Source organism: Onychomys torridus, chromosome 1 (genome assembly GCF_903995425.1).
Source record: "Onychomys torridus chromosome 1, mOncTor1.1, whole genome shotgun sequence".
NCBI lineage: Eukaryota > Metazoa > Chordata > Mammalia > Rodentia > Cricetidae > Onychomys > Onychomys torridus.
This window is the reverse complement of record NC_050443.1, coordinates 84,136,882-84,154,898: the sequence shown is the minus strand read 5'-3', so window position 1 is coordinate 84,154,898 and position 18,017 is coordinate 84,136,882. Positions and strand designations below refer to the sequence as shown.

Here is an 18,017-nt window from a genome sequence, read left to right as displayed (position 1 = left end):
ATCTGGAGTTAGAGATGGTTGTTTGCTATCATGTAGGTGCTGGGAACCAAACCTAGGTCCTCTGCAAGAACAAAGGGGGCTCTTAACTGCTGAGTCATCTCTCTAGGCCCTAAAGAGTATTTTTACTTATTCTTTGACAGTTTCACACATATATATATAATGTATCTCGATCACCTCCACCTCCTACTCCCCTAGAGCCCCTGAACATGTCCTCCTTCTACCTCCATGGTCTCCTCTTTCTTTATAACCCTGGAGTCCAGTTCAGGGTTTGCTTGCTTGCTTTTCTTTTCTTTCCTTTCCTTTCCTTTCCTTTTTCCTTTTTCCTTTTTCCTTTCCTTTCCTTTCCTTTCCTTTCCTTTCCTTTTCTTTTCTCTTCTTTTCTCTCTCTCTCTTTCTCTGTCTCTCTGTCTCTCTGTCTCTCTTTCTTTCTTTCTTTCTTTCTTTCTTTCTTTCTTTCTTTCTTTCTTTCTTTCTTTTTTACACTTTAGGAGAGAAGAGCAAGAGTGAATCGTGGAGCATGATCAATCCCAGCACTCGGGAGGCAGAGGCAGGCGTATCTCTGTGAGTTTGAGGCCAGCCTGGGCAAGTTCCAAGACAGCCAGGGCTACACAGAGAAACCCTATCTTGGAAAACTTAAAAAAAAAAAAGTGAATTCCTGGAGCCCTGAGCTACTTGCTAGTTCCTCGTTCCTCATTCCCAGGCCCCGTATCTCTGCATGCCCTGTAAATACATGCAGTTACCTGCCCCCTCCTTTCTGGAGCTACAAAATAGGAAAGGTTGACTCTTATCCAGTATACAGCCAAGACTGCAAGGAGAGCAGTTTTAGTCACGTGAAAGCAATCCTTAAGGCTTCTCCAGGTGGAGCTTGGATGCAAGAGACTCCATGGTCAGTGGTGGAAGTCATTCCTAAAGCCCTGGACCCTAACTCTTCCCAGCTCTGTGTTCCAAAGTTGCTGCCCTTTCCTCAGTGGAATTGAGGTTTTCACATTGCATCCTAGAGCTCTAGTCTCTCGTGGTAGGACTACTAATCCCAGAGATAATTAAAGCAGTGTTCAGTAACCTGGGAGGTAGGGACTAGAATTTCTTTCTCTACGAGAGACTGAAGCACAGAGAAATGAGGTCAAATTGTTGACTGAAGAGCAGAGTTGGATTGGTAGCTGTCATTCTCTTCACAGTAAATTACACTGTCTTCTTCATTTTGTGCTCCTTGCACTTAGCATGGTGATTGGCAGAGAAGGTACACAAGATTTGAGGAATAGTGGATCTGAGAATGTTGGTCATAAGAGGTTATGGGAGAAGCCAGGCAGTAGTGGGGCATGCCTTTAATCCCAGCACTCAGGAGGCAGAGGCAGGTGGATCTCTCTGTGAGTTCGAGGCCAGCCTGGTCTACAGAGCGAGTTGCAGGATAGACTTCAAAAACTGCACAGAGAAACCTGTTTTGATAAAGAGAGAGAGATTATGGGAAGATAAGATATTATTATCTTTTTATCAAACCTGTCTTGATAGAAAGAGAAAGAGATTATGGGAAGATAAGATATTATCCAATATAGCATAATTCCTGGGTCTCAGATAGGAGGCAGTATGAACATCTTGAAATCTTTGTAGAGGCTAAGGGTGTACTACTTGGACTACACAGAAGCCTTGGCTATACTTACCTCTTTGGTCCTTCCCATTGCTGTTAGTTGAGACCCGGTAGGCACGTGGATGGACATAGATTTCCTGGAAGCTGTAGGGCAGTGTTCTCACCAGGCCTACACATCTAGCTCTGATGATGAGCAGAGCTGCCTCAGTCCGTTCAGTATCAGTGGAATCTATTCCTTCCTTCCATTCTGAGCAAAGCACCAGCTGTGATGCAGAATGGAAGCTACAGTTTCCTGTTTTCAATCTCTTGGCATGCCTAAAAGCAAAAGAGGGAACTAAAATGACAATAAGGGTGACCTTCCTTGAGAAGTCCTAAATGGTTCTTCATCCAGTCAAAGAGCAGGACTCTAGAGCTTGTTTCCAGATAGGCAGTCTTCCTAAGCAATGCAAAGGTGTCTCAAAGTGAAGCCACTCCAAGGTCCATCCTCATTGGGTATTTCCTAGTTCTGACCTGAGGTTCAGGTAGGTATAAATGGTTGCCTGATTGTGGAAGTTGTCATGATTCAATTGGTGTGACTCAAATGACCTTCACATACATGGAGCATCACTACCAACTCTTTGTCAGGACAAACCAGAAAGTTATTTTGTGGTCCTGCATGAACTCGAGTCCTGCTTGTTCAGTGATCATCTATGGCAGTGGTTCTCAGCCTTCCTAATGCTAATACCCTTTCATACAGTTTTGGTGACCCCCCTCCAAGAAATTATTTTGTTGCTACTTCATAACTAATTTCCTACTGTTGTGAATTGTAATGTAAATATCTGATATGCAGGAGATGTGACCCCCAAAGGGGTTGTGAACCACAAGTTGAGAACCATTGTTCTATGGCCATATGTGATCCACAGGCTCATTCATCCATTAAAGATTTACTGGACACTTACTACTCAGGACAATTAGTCAGAAAGAGAAATGAGCCCTGGGAAAACAAGACAGAAATGGTCCCTGTCTTTATGGAAGTTACCATTGAGTGGGAAAGGAGGCATGTTGTAACAAAGAATTAAATGTGTAATGACAACGTGAGTTCAAGTGTAAAGGGAAAAAATAAAGTACAAGGACAGAAATAGTGTTATACAGGGTACACTGGGAAAGCTTCTTTTAATCAGTAGCCTGCCAAAGAAGCAAAGAGTAGATAAGGGATTAGGCAAGTTAAGTAAAGGAAGCAGAGATTTCCTGAGAGCAGAGGTCTTGATGGGTTTGGAATCTGAAGGAGACCAAAGTAGCTTCAGAAAGAAGTGGGCTGGGAAGAGGAAAAGAATAGATTTGAAGAGTTAGAGCTGAGTTAGGTCATTTAATTAAGGTCAAATTTCGGTCCAAGTGTAACAGCAAACCACTGAAGAACTTAAGCAATGGGGATGGGTGAGATGGCCAGTGAATGGTGAGTGGAAAGAGCGGTAGGAAGAGACATCAATGGAAAAGAAAGTGATTAACGTCTCTAAACTGCTCCTGCTGAAGACCTGGCACTTTAAAATCATCTGTTGCCTCCCAATCCTAGGGATGTAGTCTAGGAGAAAATTGGACAAATGCAAAAAGAGTGTGCACCAAATGTTTAGCACACCTTTTTAAATAGAAAACAGATTCCAGATAAATCTACGTGTCCATCAGCAAGAATAGGTACTAAAACTTCCTGCTAATATGTATTTTTAAATACCCTACTTGTACCATAAAAGACAAACAAAAAAACAAAAACTAGAGAAATAGCTGGGCATGGTGGTGTATAGTTTTAACTTCAGCACTCAAGAGGCAAGAGGCAGGAGAGTCTTCATGAGTTCCAGACCAACCTGGTCTATATAGAGAGTTCCAGGACATAGACTGTCCCAAAAGACAAAAGCAAGGTGTAGCCTTGCCTTTACAAGCCTGAGTTCTCAGAACATGGGAGGCTAAGGTGGGCAGATTGCTTTAAATTTGAGGCCAGCCTGGGTTACACTATACCAGGCCATATAGCCAGATCTGTCTTCAAACAAGAGAAATACTGATGTGTGAGGTATGCTGTAAAAGAGAAGGTTCCATCAGTCCGATCCTTGTTTTTAAGGAGACTATCATAAGAATGGGATCAAGCTAGGCATGGTGGCACATGCCTTTAATCCTTGCACTTGGGAGGCAGAAGCAGTTGCATCTCTATGTGTTTGAGAGTCTAGTCCACATAACAAGTTCCAGGCCAGCCTGCCTCAAAAAAGGGGTGAGTGAAGTGTGACAAAGCTGGAATATATAATAAGTCTTTTAAGCAAGAACAGGTAACTTCAGGTATCCTCCTGGAGAGTACCATGATATTGAAAATGGATGTAGAAGAGCAGACTGATGACAGAGGATCAGAAGTGAGGAAGCTATCTGAGTGGGCAGATGAAAAAACAGTGCTTGTACTAGTGGGGGGGGGGCAGAAACATACAGGTTTTATGTATAATTAGAAAGCTGAACTCACAGGATTTAATACTTATGTAATACAGTACTTTAGGCATTGTTCCATATGCTGAAGATACAGCAGTGTGGAAAAAGCAGATAAAGCCCTTATCTTGGGGTTGTTGTTGTATAGCTCTCTGGTAGAATGCTTGCCTAGTGTATGCCAGATTCCATATTTGACTCTCCAGTACCAAAAGGTAATTAGTTCTCTTCACAATTAAATAGTATGGTAGCTATAGTATGGATTCTATAGCTCCTTCGTCCCTGCCTCACAAAAACGATCAGGAACTTTGAGCCCTGGTTGCTTAAAAGCCAGCCATTATTAAACTGTCGCTAGGCACCACAGCTCCCTACATAGACCGGGCTGTCCTCGAACTCACTGGGATCCTCTTGCTACTGCCTCTTGAGTGCTGAGATTATAGGCATGCGCCACCATGCCCAGCTTTTTCTCCGGCCTTTTTGCTTTGTTTTGTGTTAAGGGTACATATAGAATTTTTAAAAAATAGGTATTAGCCAAAGTTTATGTAACTTTTCCATGCTGATGGGCATGTAGGTTTCTCTGGGATCTGTGATCATAAACCTGTGAGCTGCTGGGTGGTGGTGGGGCACACCTTTAATGCCAGCACTCGGAGGCAGAGGCAGAAAGATCTCTGAGTTTGAGGCCAGCCTGGGCTACAGAGTGAGTTCCAGGACAGCCAGGGATACACAGAGAAACTCTTCCTTGAAAAACTATTAAAACAAAACCAAACAAACCTTTGAGCTCAGTCTCCAGGAGGCTGTAGTGGGAGGATCATGAGTATGAGACCAGCATGGGCTACATACTGTCTCAAAAAAAAAAAAAAATGTTGACCTATGACCTTAAAATTAAATCTTTAAAAAAATGAATGCTGAAGAATATTCAAAAGCATCACTTACTACTTATTTTACTGTTATTGTGCCCTGAGTTTCTTTACATCTGTGGGGTAGGAAGACCACATAGACTCTGTTACCACATGTCTCAGGCCCACTCTCTGTTTCTAACACTTGGTAGCTTGATCAACTGTGGTAGGAGAATTTACACCACAGAAGTCAGCAAATGTTGTGAATCAGGGCTTTCTCCCCTTAGAGAATAACTGTTAAATACTTGCTAGCATGGCCCTACATAAGCTTAGGAGCACACCTTGGAATCAGGAAGCCATAGTTTAAACCAGGCTCCATTAGTTGCTAACAATGTGATTTGGCTAAGATATCTAATGTTGGTTTCCTCAATCATAAAGTAAGACAAACAGTCCTGCCTCAGCCATTTGTACAGCTAAAACAAAACACCTGAGGTGGATGATTTTAAAATAAATGTATTTCTCACAGGTCTGAAGGCCAGAAAGTACAAGCTTAAGGTGCTGGTAGATTTGGTGCCTAGTGAGGAGGGACTGCCCCTCATGTGGCAGAAGAGAGAAGAACCTTTCTATCGGCTCTTTTTATAACTTCATTGTCCTAAAATCTTCCCCATAGGTCCCATCTCCCTCCCCCCACCTCTACCTCATTGGGGAGTAAACTTCTAGTACATGAAGTTAGAGAGGATCAATACATGCAAACCACAGGAACAGAATAACATTTAATTAAATAAAAGTTCAATAAGTGCTTAGTACAACAGCAAATACAGGCACCTAGTAAATGTGAATAAATTGTTTTCTACTCATAAAGAGATGGACTGTTTAGGGACAGAAGAGATGTCTCAGAAGAGCGGAGTGTGGTTCCCAGCATCCATATCCAGAGGCTTACAACTGACGGTAAGTACAGCTCCAGGGTTCCAACACCCCTCTCTGGCCTCCTCAGGCACCTGCTTGCACATGGAACATATATAGATAAGCGGGCACACATATGAATAAAAAAACTAACTAAATAAAAAGGAACGGACTATCCAGAAGATCCATTATAAAGCAAGAGAAAATGTTTTTGTTGGAGAGGTTGATTGGGAGCAGTGAGCTCTTTTTAGGTGCCTGGAGCTTTATTCCTAAGCTTCCTAACCCCAGGAGTGAAGAATCCAGCCTCTGCTCTGGAGTACACAGTGAAAGCATCAGGCCTGGCACAGCCAGTACTCAGTGGTCCCAGGAGGAAGGACTGAAGTCAGATTAGTTTTAGGGCAGGTTGGACGTAGCTATCCCAAGGGATAATGAGGTCAATGTTCAGCTTAAATATAGAGCCTTGCAATGCCAGAGGATGTCCTAGCCATTCAGGCTTTGCTGGCCCATGTTCAGTCTTTCCCGAGGGAAGTCAAAAAGCTGTTGCTTGGGAGAATTGAAAAGAGTACACCAAAAAGGAAACGATTGTATTTTTCAGAGCTTGAATTTCCCCGGAAATCAAGCCAGAGACTGAGGTCTCTATAACCCTTCTGAATAGTGGAGGGCTACAGAGGACAGGGAGGGAGCAGAGAAGACGATGTGCCTCTAAGCCTTCCTAGCTAGGGATGAGGAGGAGGGAGAGGGCAGGTCTGGAAAGCCCATCAGCCAGAGGGAAATCTTCCCAGCCTGTGGTTGAAGGTAGGACTGCACTGATGCCTGTGGTCTCCAGGGGGCGCCTGTGCACAACCATGAACAAGCTTGTGGTCCAGGCAGGAGGAGGGCTGGATGGACTGAGAACAAGCAGAGGTGGCCTCCTCTGGTGAAAAAAATGAAAGCAAGGTCAGTGCTGTGTTGAGTGCTGGAGAAGAGTTGCCCTGTGACTTATGACCTGTGACCAGCACCAAAGTTGCCAGCAAATTCATAGCCCAGAGTTCCCAAATGAATGTAATTCTCTACCTCACAGTTTTTGTCTAGAAGTTGGGCTTCATTTGTGTTGCCTGCTTGTGAAACGCTGTGGGGTGTCTAGTGAGTCCCTGGAGGTATTGCATTTAAGCCACTGGACGAATGAATGGCAGACAGTTAGGAAGCAACAATGTTAAAGGGACACCAACACTTTTCTGAGGAGCTGTATGGGAAGAGGCTACACTGTAAAATGAGCATCTAGTGCTGTTTCTCATTTAAGGACTCTGCTAGGCAGAGGGAGACTGGCCTACAAATTAGTAATAGATCCCCAGAAAGGCTAAATAGAGAGGCCGTGAGAAGAAAGAGAGTCTAGAAGTACCAGCTACCAGTGCAGATCCAGCTAAGAGATGTCTTATGATGGGAAAAGGTGGGTGTCGGGCCTTAGTTGAAGGAGCTGTGTCCTTTGTCCTTCTGGAATCTCGCTTTGCTCACTGACCCATGAAGAATTAGTGACACTAACAGCACAGGTTCTGTTTTAGGCAGGAGGGGACATTGTGTGTAATGGCAGAAGCCTGGTGTCATGCCCCAGGGTTCTCAGAGCTCTGGTTTTCTAGTTGGAGGAGTTTTTGCAGAATAGAAAAGAGGGGCCAGAGGAGTAGATCATGTACTCAGCATGAGCACAGCCTGCAGTCTGATCTCATCATTGAATAACTGACAGGGTTATCTCAGGCTTCTGCTAAGGTTGGGTAGAGCGACGTAAGGACCATAAGACCACCCAAGAAGGATCACTAAGGAGCAGAGGTCTGGGAGACTCGGGATAAATCCTAGCTGGCACTACCTACAGTTCTCTGAGCGGACGGCAAATCTTGGGTGGAACTGAGGCAGGCTTTGGAAGAGGTCTCAGGGAGGGATGAGAACAGCAGGTACTGGAAGTGGCAGGTGATATCCAGGAATGAGAAGGATGTGGGACCGAAACATCGAAACATCGGGGAGAGAAACAGGACCCCCAGAGGAAGGGCAGTGACACGCGAATGTGACCCCTAGAGTTCAGCATGTGCCTGTCCTAAAGATACCCCCATTAACAACGTTCACTTGCTTCAGAAGAGAGGGATTCTCAGAAATGGAGTGATAAGAGCAAAAGCAGGTCAGGAGGTGAACACAGAACAACAAGGCTGGGATGGCGGAGTGCTGGCCTGACCTGTGGGAAACCCCGGATTGCTTAAGAAACAAAACTAACAGAAAGCAATCAATAAGTAGCTGGAAAAAAATAATTTCAAGTTTTAGTAGGTGACATATAGAAAACGAGAGGCCCAGAGGTCAGAAAAGCGGGTCAAGAAAACATGTATGGAGAAGGGAACATTTAAGTCAAAATCTGTTGTGAATGTTGTGCAACCTTAGTCACAATTCACTGTGTTCTGTGATAGGTAAATAAAGCGTTTCCCCACTAAGTTGGAATCATCAAGAGAAATTACAGGTAAAAGACACCCTCTTTGGGCCCTGTTACGGTCAGCATCCCCTCAGAATGAGACAATATCTCCAAACCAGTAGTCCAGAGAAAAGCTGTAAAAGTTTGGGGTACTCCCAGGAGAGGCTCCCGTGACTGATGCTTGGAAAAGATTCTCTTGAATATTTCTGAGGAAGCACGTTTGAGTGTGCAGGGTTATAAGCAGTAGTCTGTTTAGTTGCTGTAGGCTTTAGTTGAGTTGGACTTGACTCAGGACACAAAAGAGGTTCATCTCCCCCCTCCCCTTCTTTCCTCTCCCATTGTAGAGATAAACGGCCTCAGAAAGGTAACCGTCCATCCTGTCATGATTTATGAGCATCTATACCTGTTGTCAGTATGTGAGAGTCACAGTGGGTATGGGCTAGTCATGGCTGAAAATTTGCTGAAGGGGTGGGGGCTACTGCCGGGAAGAGAGTCTTGGATTCAGGTTTCTTTTTAGACTTTGACCTTATTTGCTGTGGTGTCATCTGCCAATATTGGCATAGTCTTGGAAGTCCAGTCTTTCTCAATAGGGTTGGAAATGGGGGTGGTGCTGAACTATATAAGGTCAACCTCATGCCCAGTGCTGTCCCGTGGCCTTTCCAGCTCAGCATGGCTAGGACAGTGGTAGCACCAGTAACCCTGGTGTTGCTGGGCCTGTGCTGGTCCCTGGCTGTTGCCAACCCTCTTCCTTCGTGAGTAAAGCTGGAATTAGGAATAGAGGATTGTGATCTGGGGTTGAGTGTGATGGGGCCAGTTTCCAGACCTAGGTCATGAGCTAAGGAAGAGGAATAGGACCCAATGGACCCAGATAATCTATTTATGTTTTCTCTAGTGCCCATGGGAATGTTGCTGAAGCTGAAAGTGGGAGCAAGCCAGACTCAGATGTAATCGGTGAGACCCCAATTCCTTGAGTCTTTCTGTCTTCTGTGTTTCTGCACTTTATCATCTTACTGATACTTTTCCAATCCAGAGCGCTGCTCAGATGGCTGGAGCTTTGATGCTGCCACCCTGGATCACAATGGGACCATGCTGTTCTTTAAAGGTAGGAGGAAGTTATTCATATTGGTATATGATATCTATCTATCTATCTATCTATCTATCTATCTATCATCTCTCTCTCTCTCTCTCTCTCTCTCTCTCTCTCTATATATATATATATATATATATATATATATATATATATATATATATATAATCGTTTCTTTAAAACTATCTCAGTCACCCAAAGGTTTGTTCTAGATCCCTCAGAGAGTGTTGGTTTTTCAGGGGAGTTCGTGTGGAGGGGTCATGCAGGGATCCGGGAATTAATCTCAGAGAGGTGGAAGAATTCCACCAGCTCAGTGGATGCTGCATTCCGCCATGGTCCCGACAGTGTCTTCCTGATCAAGGTACTGCTGGGTCAAGGGAAGAGCTGGGCTCCTCCCTCAAATGTCCTTGGCATAGAGCCTGACTTGGTCCATTTTCTGCTGCTGTAAAGGAATATCTGATAGTAGATACTTTTAATGAATAGTATTTTACTTGGCTCATGGGTCTGGAGTTTGGGAAGCCCAAGGGCATAGTGCTAGTGTCTGGCAAGGGAATTCATGCTGCGTCACAGCCTAAAGAAAGATGGCACCAAGATAAAAGAAAGCATGAGAGAGCCAGAGGGTCCAAACCTGCTTTTACAGTGGCCCACTCTTATGATAACTAACCTGCTCCCATTATTGAACCAATAATAACATTATGCCATTTTTGAGGCTGGGCTCTGATGAACTAACAATGTCTTATTAGGCTCCACCTCCCAGCACTGTTGCATGGGAAGGAACATATAACCTTGAGGGACACATTCAAACTATGGCAGGGCCGTTGCCAATAGGTACAGTTCCCTTGCCCTGTGCCTTATTTTCCTGAAAAAGCACAGGTTCTCTCTCTCTCTCTCTCTCTCTCTCTCTCAGAGCATGTGCGCCTGTGGGCAGGAAAGGCCAATATCTAATGGCTATTTTTCATACCTAATCTAGTTCTAGCTGGCCTTGCTATTCCTAACTTATGGTAATTTTTTCCCTTGGCTTCTATGACCCTGTATATGGTCCTATTTATATATGTGGCAAGTTTTTCCCAACACAATGGCACCTGGCCAAGGGGGCAAGCAAAGGGGGCTGGAGACATGGCTCAGCGGTTAAGAGCACCTTCTGCTCTTCCAAAGGTCCTGAGTTCAAGTCCCAGCAACCACATGGTGGCTGACAACCACCTGAAATGAGATCTGGTGCCCTCTTCTGGTCGGCAGGGATACATGCGGACAGAATAATGTATACATAATAAAATAAATAAATCTTTAAAATAAAATAAAATACACTGATTCTTGTGTTCATGAAGCCCTGGGCTCTGGCCTAAACTGTCTGCTCATAGGAAGTGATAAGTTCTCTTAACTTGCCTAAGGGTGTGGGTGGTTGAGGTGGCCCTGTCTGACAGCTTTATTTCGTCTCCTTCTCTTTCCACTCCCTCTTCTTAACCAGTGTCCTCATTAGGGTTACTATTGCTGTGATGAAACACCATGACCAAAAGCAAGTTGAGAGGAAAGGGTTTATTTGGCTTACACTTCCATATAGCTGTTGATCATCAAGGGAACTCAGGACAGGAACTCAAACAGGGCAGGAACATGAAAGCAGGAGTTTATGCAAAGGCCATGGAGGGGTGCTGCTTACTCACTTGCTCCCGATGGCTTGCTCAGCCTGCTTTCATGTAGAATCCAGGACCACCAGCCCATGGATGGCACCACTCACAATGAGCTGGGCCATCCCCCATCAATCACCAATTTAAAAAATGCCCTGCAGTCAGATCTTACTGAGGCATTTTCTCAATTGAGGTTCCCTCCTTTCAGATGACTCTAGCTTGTATGCAGGTGACATAAAACTAGCCAGCACAGCCAGTCCCAAAATATTTGTTGCTTGGGGATCCATTCTGAGCCTGTCCAAGTACCCTTCCTAGGTGATTTCAACCACTGCCATGGCTTTGAGGGCTCTGTGCTATACCAGATCTGGATCATTCTCCTGAGCTTTGGAAATCTCTTTTCACTTTCTTGTTGAAAAATCTTTGGCTTAGTTATTCCTCAGATACACCAAACCCAGCATCCTCCCAAATAAATTTGGTGTCTTTCTTACAAAGCAACCTTTTCTCTGTGTTTCCTGTTTCAGTAAATGTACCACCATGTACTGGTCACCATATGCGAAGTGCATGTAGGTCTGAGGGAGCTAGCATTGCTTTGTTTATTTGTTTGTTTTTCTTCCCTTGCCATGGTCACTATGTACTAGTAGCATGCGGTCACACCAAGTCTTCTGAGTACTCTGTACATGTTAGGGTCCCCTATGCTCCTGTCCTCTTAACCTGGTAAATTCTCACTCATTTTTCAACTCTTTGGCCATATACTTTCTCTCCACACTAAAACTTTCTGGGACTTTTCCAGACATAATTTGACATTTCCCCTGTATTATCGATGTGCTTTTTGCATACTTTGCACCTTGGTGGCTGAATGGCTGGGATGTAGCAATTGCTTTCAGTCTTGCCATCCCCGGATGCCCAGTGCTTCTCATAATGCTCAATCTGTAATAGTCATTCAGTATGTGTTTCTTTAATGAATCTATAAATAAATGAGCAAATGGATATATGAATGGGCAAGTGATTAGAAGATACCTACTTGTGGATGTTCTTGCCAAAACTAAGAGTGCTGTAATTAAGTGTGCCACAGGAGTGTCTGGTTATACATAGCCAGATGTGTATGCATTGTAGTATGGTGACTGTGTTGGCTGAGAGAATGTATTGCAACAAGGGGCAACATGTGGACTGAAAATGCATGAAGCTGTACGGAGATACTGTGTAAGGGCAATAGAGCAAAAGTGCATGTGCAATGTATCTGGAGGTGAACAGTTCCCAAAAGAGTGTTTTTGGATGCAGGGAGACAAAGTCTGGGTGTACCCTCCTGAAAAGAAGGAAAATGGATATCCAAAATTGCTCCAAGAAGAATTTCCTGGAATCCCATACCCACTGGATGCAGCTGTGGAATGCCACCATGGAGAATGCCAGAGTGAAGGCATAATCTTCTTCCAAGGTGTGTCCACACAGGAATCCAAGCACATGATGGAGTCATGGTGCTCATGGTGCTGGTGGAAGAGCCACGGTTGGTTTTATGAGGAAAGGAACTGGAAAAGCCTGTTCCGGGCTAGAGGTCACGTAGAGTACGGGGTAGAAGTCATTCTAATGACTGAGCTAACATTTCTCCTTTATTCCTCATGACCCTGGGACAGACCTGTGCTCCTTGGCCTTATGTTCATATCTCACTATGAGCAAACCTCTATTGATCTCCCAGCTTTGACTTCTAACATCGGCTCCAGAAACTCCACACTCTTCCCTGAGTACTGAATCTGCCTCTGGCTTCCTTTCTTGTTTGCCTTATAACGTGTACCTCACATTGCCGTTTGTTTCCTCTTTCTCCGACTTCTCCCAGCTCTTCCGATTCCTGGGTTGGTCATGTGCACCTTGCTGCTGGCTTTTGATGTGTGATCACTCTGTTGAGCTACTGCCCTGCCCTGCTTGTTTGCTCCATATAGCCGTCTGCTGTACCCCCCTCTCCTGGGCCCCAGTGCAAGCCCAAGGTATGCATAATCCAGCCTCGCTGAATGCCTTTTGATTTCTTGGTCATAGGTAACCGCAAGTGGTTCTGGGACTTTGCTACAAGAACCAAAAAGGAACGTTCCTGGCCAGCTGTTGGGAACTGCACCTCAGCCTTGAGGTGGCTTGAACGCTACTACTGCTTCCAGGGTAACCAGTTCCTGCGCTTCAACCCAGTCACAGGAGAGGTGCCTCCCAGATACCCTCTGGATGCCCGTGACTACTTCATGTCCTGCCCTGGCCGAGGTGAGAAAGCCCCAACCTCTGGGACCTACTGCAAGTCATCTATGCTGACTGAGCTTGCTGACTTGAGCTTGCTGACCTCATATGCTCACCTCCCACCTTAATTCTGTACTCTAACATCTTAGATGTGAGTTCTCCTATTGTCCTCAAACAGGGGAAGCCCACATTCCTACTGACCCCAGCTATCTCTTCATCTGCAGAACCTACTCTAACCCCAGCCCCACCTGTTTCTCTTCCAGGCCACGGTAGACACAGAAATGTAACTGGTCATGGGAACAGCACCCATCCTATGCATTCACGCTGTAGCCCGGATCCCGGCTTGACTGCATTAATGTCTGACCACCGTGGTGCCACCTATGCTTTCACTGGTGAGAGACCACCCCAAATTCCCCACCTCTGTCCTCCTGCCTCTTTTGTTTGTACCTCTCTTCTCTGACATAGCCCTCCACTTTTGTCACCATATCCTGTGTTTTGTCCCTTTGTACCTCACCTGCATTTAGCACTCTGTCTCCTCAGATGCATATTTCCAACCTTATCTTCCATTGTCCACGCCTTCCTTCCACGTCTTCTGCCTGTCTGAATCTCAATGTCATGTACTCCCCTGTCTTGTTCTTTGTGGGACCCCTCTATCTCCAGTAATTGCTCATGTTTCCCTGGCCCTGCTGAGCCCTCTGACTGTCACTTGCTCTCTGGACCTCCCTGTGCATCCACACCTGCTGTATCCCTTACTCTTGCATGTCTCTCTGAGACTCCTGACTCTCACTTGCTGTCTGGATCGCCCTGTGTCTCTGTTTCCCCTGTGTCATTTGCTCTCACACATGCCTTTCTGAATACTCTGGCTCCCCCTTAATTTATTTCAGGAACTCCATCTTTCCAAGGTGCTTAGTTCTTATATCCCAGCCTCTGGACTCAGCATCACATAGGGATGAGATATTCCCACTGCTAAGAAACAGAAAAGAAGCATGTGTACTCCAGACCTTTAGGATGTAGCTTCAAGGAGATTTTTGTTTTGAATGTCCAATGAAGAGACCCATCCCTTGACCTTTGTCTTCAGTTGGTAAAAGCCACCTCATGATATTTGAGGACATATAACTCTTCAGGCAGGTGTGACAGGGCACTCTCTACACTGAAGACATCTCCAGAATGGGGAGGAAACAACCACACTACATTCAACCTGAGATAATGTAGCAAAAGTGCTGCAGACGGCAAGGGCACAGAAAAGTAAAAACATCTGAGCAAATACGATACGTTGTGATTAACAAGTTCTTTTGAGAAATACATAGCTACATGGAAAGTGTATCCTCTCAGAATGCACACCTTATTGAAAACATATAGCTGCAATGAAACATACATGTGTGACAATACAGAACTGAGCTGAGAACACCTATCATAGGAAGAACATGTGTCAGGAGAGTATGCATCTATGGTAAGCATGTGAGGTCATTGGGGGAAACGAGAGAGAGAGAGAGAGAGAGAGAGAGAGAGAGAGAGAGAGAGAGAGAGAGCGAGAGCGCTGGGGCAGAGATTGATTGGAACATGCTAGGTTTGGTGTACCAAAGAGGACAAATGAATGTATCAGGTGGACAATTGAATTTGAGCCTAAAGTTCAAAGGAAATGTCAGTCTGAGTGGAAAAGGATCCATGCTTGTCCTCAGCATATAGATGGTGTTTGTGAGAACACCAGGGGAGTTAAAGGCATTTAGAGAAGAAAAGAGGACAAAACAGGAACACTAATCTCTTAGATATAAGACCAAAAAAGATAAGCAGCACACTGGATGAGTCTGGGATTGTAGGAGCCAAGATTTTTTTTTTTTTTTTTTTAGAGTGTTTAAAGAAGAAGGGTTAGGTTAGGGATGATGTAGCTCCGTTGGTAGAGTGTTCGCTTAGCACGCACAAAGTTTGTGACTAGATCCCTAGCAGCATATAAACTGGGCATGGCAGGTGGAGGCAGAGGATCAGAAGTTCATGAATGCCACCCTCAGCTCCAGAGTGGACATAAGAACCAAGACCCTGTCTATAAGGAAAAGGGATTGGTGAGCAGTCAATTGCTGCAGAAAGCCAGGAGGTAGAAATTAACCACTAGATTTGGAGAGCAGTGCTGACCTTGATAGGAACCTGTTCGATGGAGGATAGAAACTCAAGTACAGTTAGAAATGGAGGTAAGCGCGAGTCTGAATTCTTTTAGTACATTACTACGAGAATAAAAGAGACTGGAGAAGTGGTTCAATAAGTTAGCGCGCCAGCTGCTCCAGTATGAGGATCCATGTTAACGGCCAGGTAAACCCGGGTGTACACCTACAATCCCATTACTGTTGGGAAGCAGAGACAGGAGGATCACTGGGGTTTGCTGGCTGCCAGCCTAGTGCTAGAGTCAGAGAGCTGATTTTCAAGAGAATGGGGTAGAGACTGATTGATTGAGCAGGACAGCTGACATCCTCCTGTGGCCTCTGCACACACGCATCCTTCTCCATACACATGTGCCTTACACACACCACATACACACTTGCCGAACTCCTATGTGTGTTCTCCACAACTGCCCCTCTGTCAGGTCCCTGCCGACTCCAGCCTCGGTGGAGCCACAGACCCCAACAGGGTTCTCCTCTCCTGCTCCCGATTCCTTCCTGGCCTCTGCATGCATTCTCTCCCTCTCATGACTCCAACCTGCGTTCGTTGCTTGTCCTTTTACTACATTAGCTCCTGCCACCAGCAATAGTACTACCTCTGATACCCCACAGGCTCCCACTACTGGCGTCTGGACACCAGCCGCGATGGGTGGCATAGCTGGCCCATTGCTCATCATTGGCCCCAGGGTCCTTCAACAGTAGATGCTGCCTTTTCCTGGGATGATAAAGTCTATCTGATCCAGGTGTGTACTGGGAGAAAGGCTTCAGACGGAAACTGGAACAAGACTATACAGGCCGTGTTGCTCACTCTCCTTCGTCCCCTAGGGCACTCAAGTATATGTCTTCCTGACAAAGGGAGGCAATACCCTGGTAAGTGGTTATCCAAAGCGGCTGGAGAAGGAAATCGGGAGCCCTCCTGGGATCAATCTTGAGACTGTGGATTCGACCTTTACCTGTCCCGGTTCTTCCAGGCTCTATGTCACAGCAGGTGAGGAGCTTTTGGGTGCTAAGGGGTGTCTTGTTCTGCTAACTCTTCATGGCATGGATGACCAGGAGGGAATAAGAAAAGCTAAATCGAGATCCCTGTGATATAGAAGCCATGTTAAGTGTGTTGTCTTCTTCCCAGGACGGCGGCTATGGTGGCTGGACCTGAAGTCAGGAGCTCAGGCGACATGGACAGAGCTTTCTTGGCCCCATGAGAAAATTGATGGGGCCCTGTGTTTGGAAAAGTCCCTTGGCTCCAACTCATGTTCGTCCAATGGTCCCAGCTTGTACCTTATCCATGGGCCCAATTTGTACTGCTACAGCAGTATAGACAAACTGAATGCTGCCAAGATGGTTCCTCAGCCACAGCAAGTAAACAGCCTCCTTGGCTGCCGTCAGTAAGAAACCCTGATGGGTACTGGCCCAGTCCAGCCCAGCCCAGCCACCTCTCCTTTTTTGTCCTAATAAAACCAGATGGCTTCTTCACATGAATGATGTAAAATCACATCAAATCTTCTTTATTTGGATTGGAAAGTTAGCAACTCTCTTTTTAAAATGTTATTTTATCATTTTTTAAAAAGTATATGAAAGTAAATAAACAACTCAGCAGGAGTTAAAAAAAATATATGAATGTGCATGGGTATGTGTGTGTGAGTCGAGTGTCCACAGAGGTGAGGGGAATTGAATCCCCTGGAGCTGGAGTTGCGGGCAGTTATAAGATGCCCAACATGGGTGCTGGGGATTAAACATGGATCCTAGTCAAGAGCAGTGTGAGCTGTTAAAAACTGAGCCATCTCTCCTGCTCAAACAACTACTCATTGAGATTCCCAAGCTCAAACAAGGCTGTGGGGAGCAAGGAAAGGAAATAGATGGCTTTGTAATCCAAACCACAAGCCTTTTCTTGCTTTTTTTCCTTTAATTTCTTCTGATTTCTCTGCTCTTCCTACCCCTCCTCCTTTCCCCCATCCCCTTCTTCTTGCAGGGTCTCATGTAGCCTTGGCTGGCTTCAAACTACCTATTTAGCCAAGGATGGCCTTGAACTTCTCTAAATGCTACTGTCTTGACCTTTCCAGTGCTAGGGTTACAAGCATGCACCACCATGCCCAGTTTATGCCATGCTGGAGATCAAACTCAGTACTTTGTGACTGCTAGACAAGCGCTCTACCAACTGAGCCACATCCCCAGCCCAGAACATGATTTATTCCAGCTTATCTACACATAGTGGGTAAAAAAGACCAGGATAGGAAGAGAAACTGTTGAGTGTGTGCAGTGAGCTCCTCGACCAGCGAGAAAGAACGACCACCATTCGAGGATTCTTCTCAGATCACACTTTATTGGAGCGCCTCTTGATTGAGGGAGAGCGGGAGGTGAGGGGCCCCCAAAACCAAAAGGCAGCTGCTTATATAGGGAACCAAGCGAACGGGTCAATCTGTGATTGGATCCCACCAGAATGCAAGCACGGGGAGCCACGGGATAGGCTGAGGACATAAGGCCAAATTACCATATACGCGCATGCGCAAACCTCGAGGCGCGCAGCCCAGCAAGCACAGCCAAATATGGAGTTGTTTACAGCAAAGCTGTCAGGAAGTCGGCACCATCTTAGAATGGCAGCTCCCTACAAGTGTGCACAGCATGTGAGAGAGCTAAGACTCTGAACTAACGGGCAAATTGACCACAACTGGCCCTAGGGCATCAGGAGCCCTAGGGCTTGGGGCAGCTACGCTGTTGAAGGTGGATTGGCTTGGAGTTGCTGTGGAATGTCTTCTGTGGGTGGATGGGGGTTCAAA

General features: G+C 45.6%; 1 protein-coding gene across 1 annotated transcript; it reads left to right on the top strand.

Moving 5' to 3' along the window:
* Positions 1-8,795: 8,795 nt before the first annotated feature.
* On the top strand, positions 8,796-16,759 carry Hpx (hemopexin). The gene is made up of 10 exons (XM_036166594.1): positions 8,796-8,931; positions 9,072-9,130; positions 9,210-9,281; positions 9,506-9,627; positions 12,167-12,320; positions 12,914-13,126; positions 13,363-13,491; positions 15,859-15,989; positions 16,072-16,234; positions 16,373-16,759. Exons 1-10 carry the CDS (start codon positions 8,813-8,815, stop codon positions 16,630-16,632), a joined length of 1,422 nt encoding a protein of 473 aa, XP_036022487.1. The 5' UTR covers positions 8,796-8,812; the 3' UTR covers positions 16,633-16,759.
* The last annotated feature ends 1,258 nt before the right edge of the window (positions 16,760-18,017 follow it).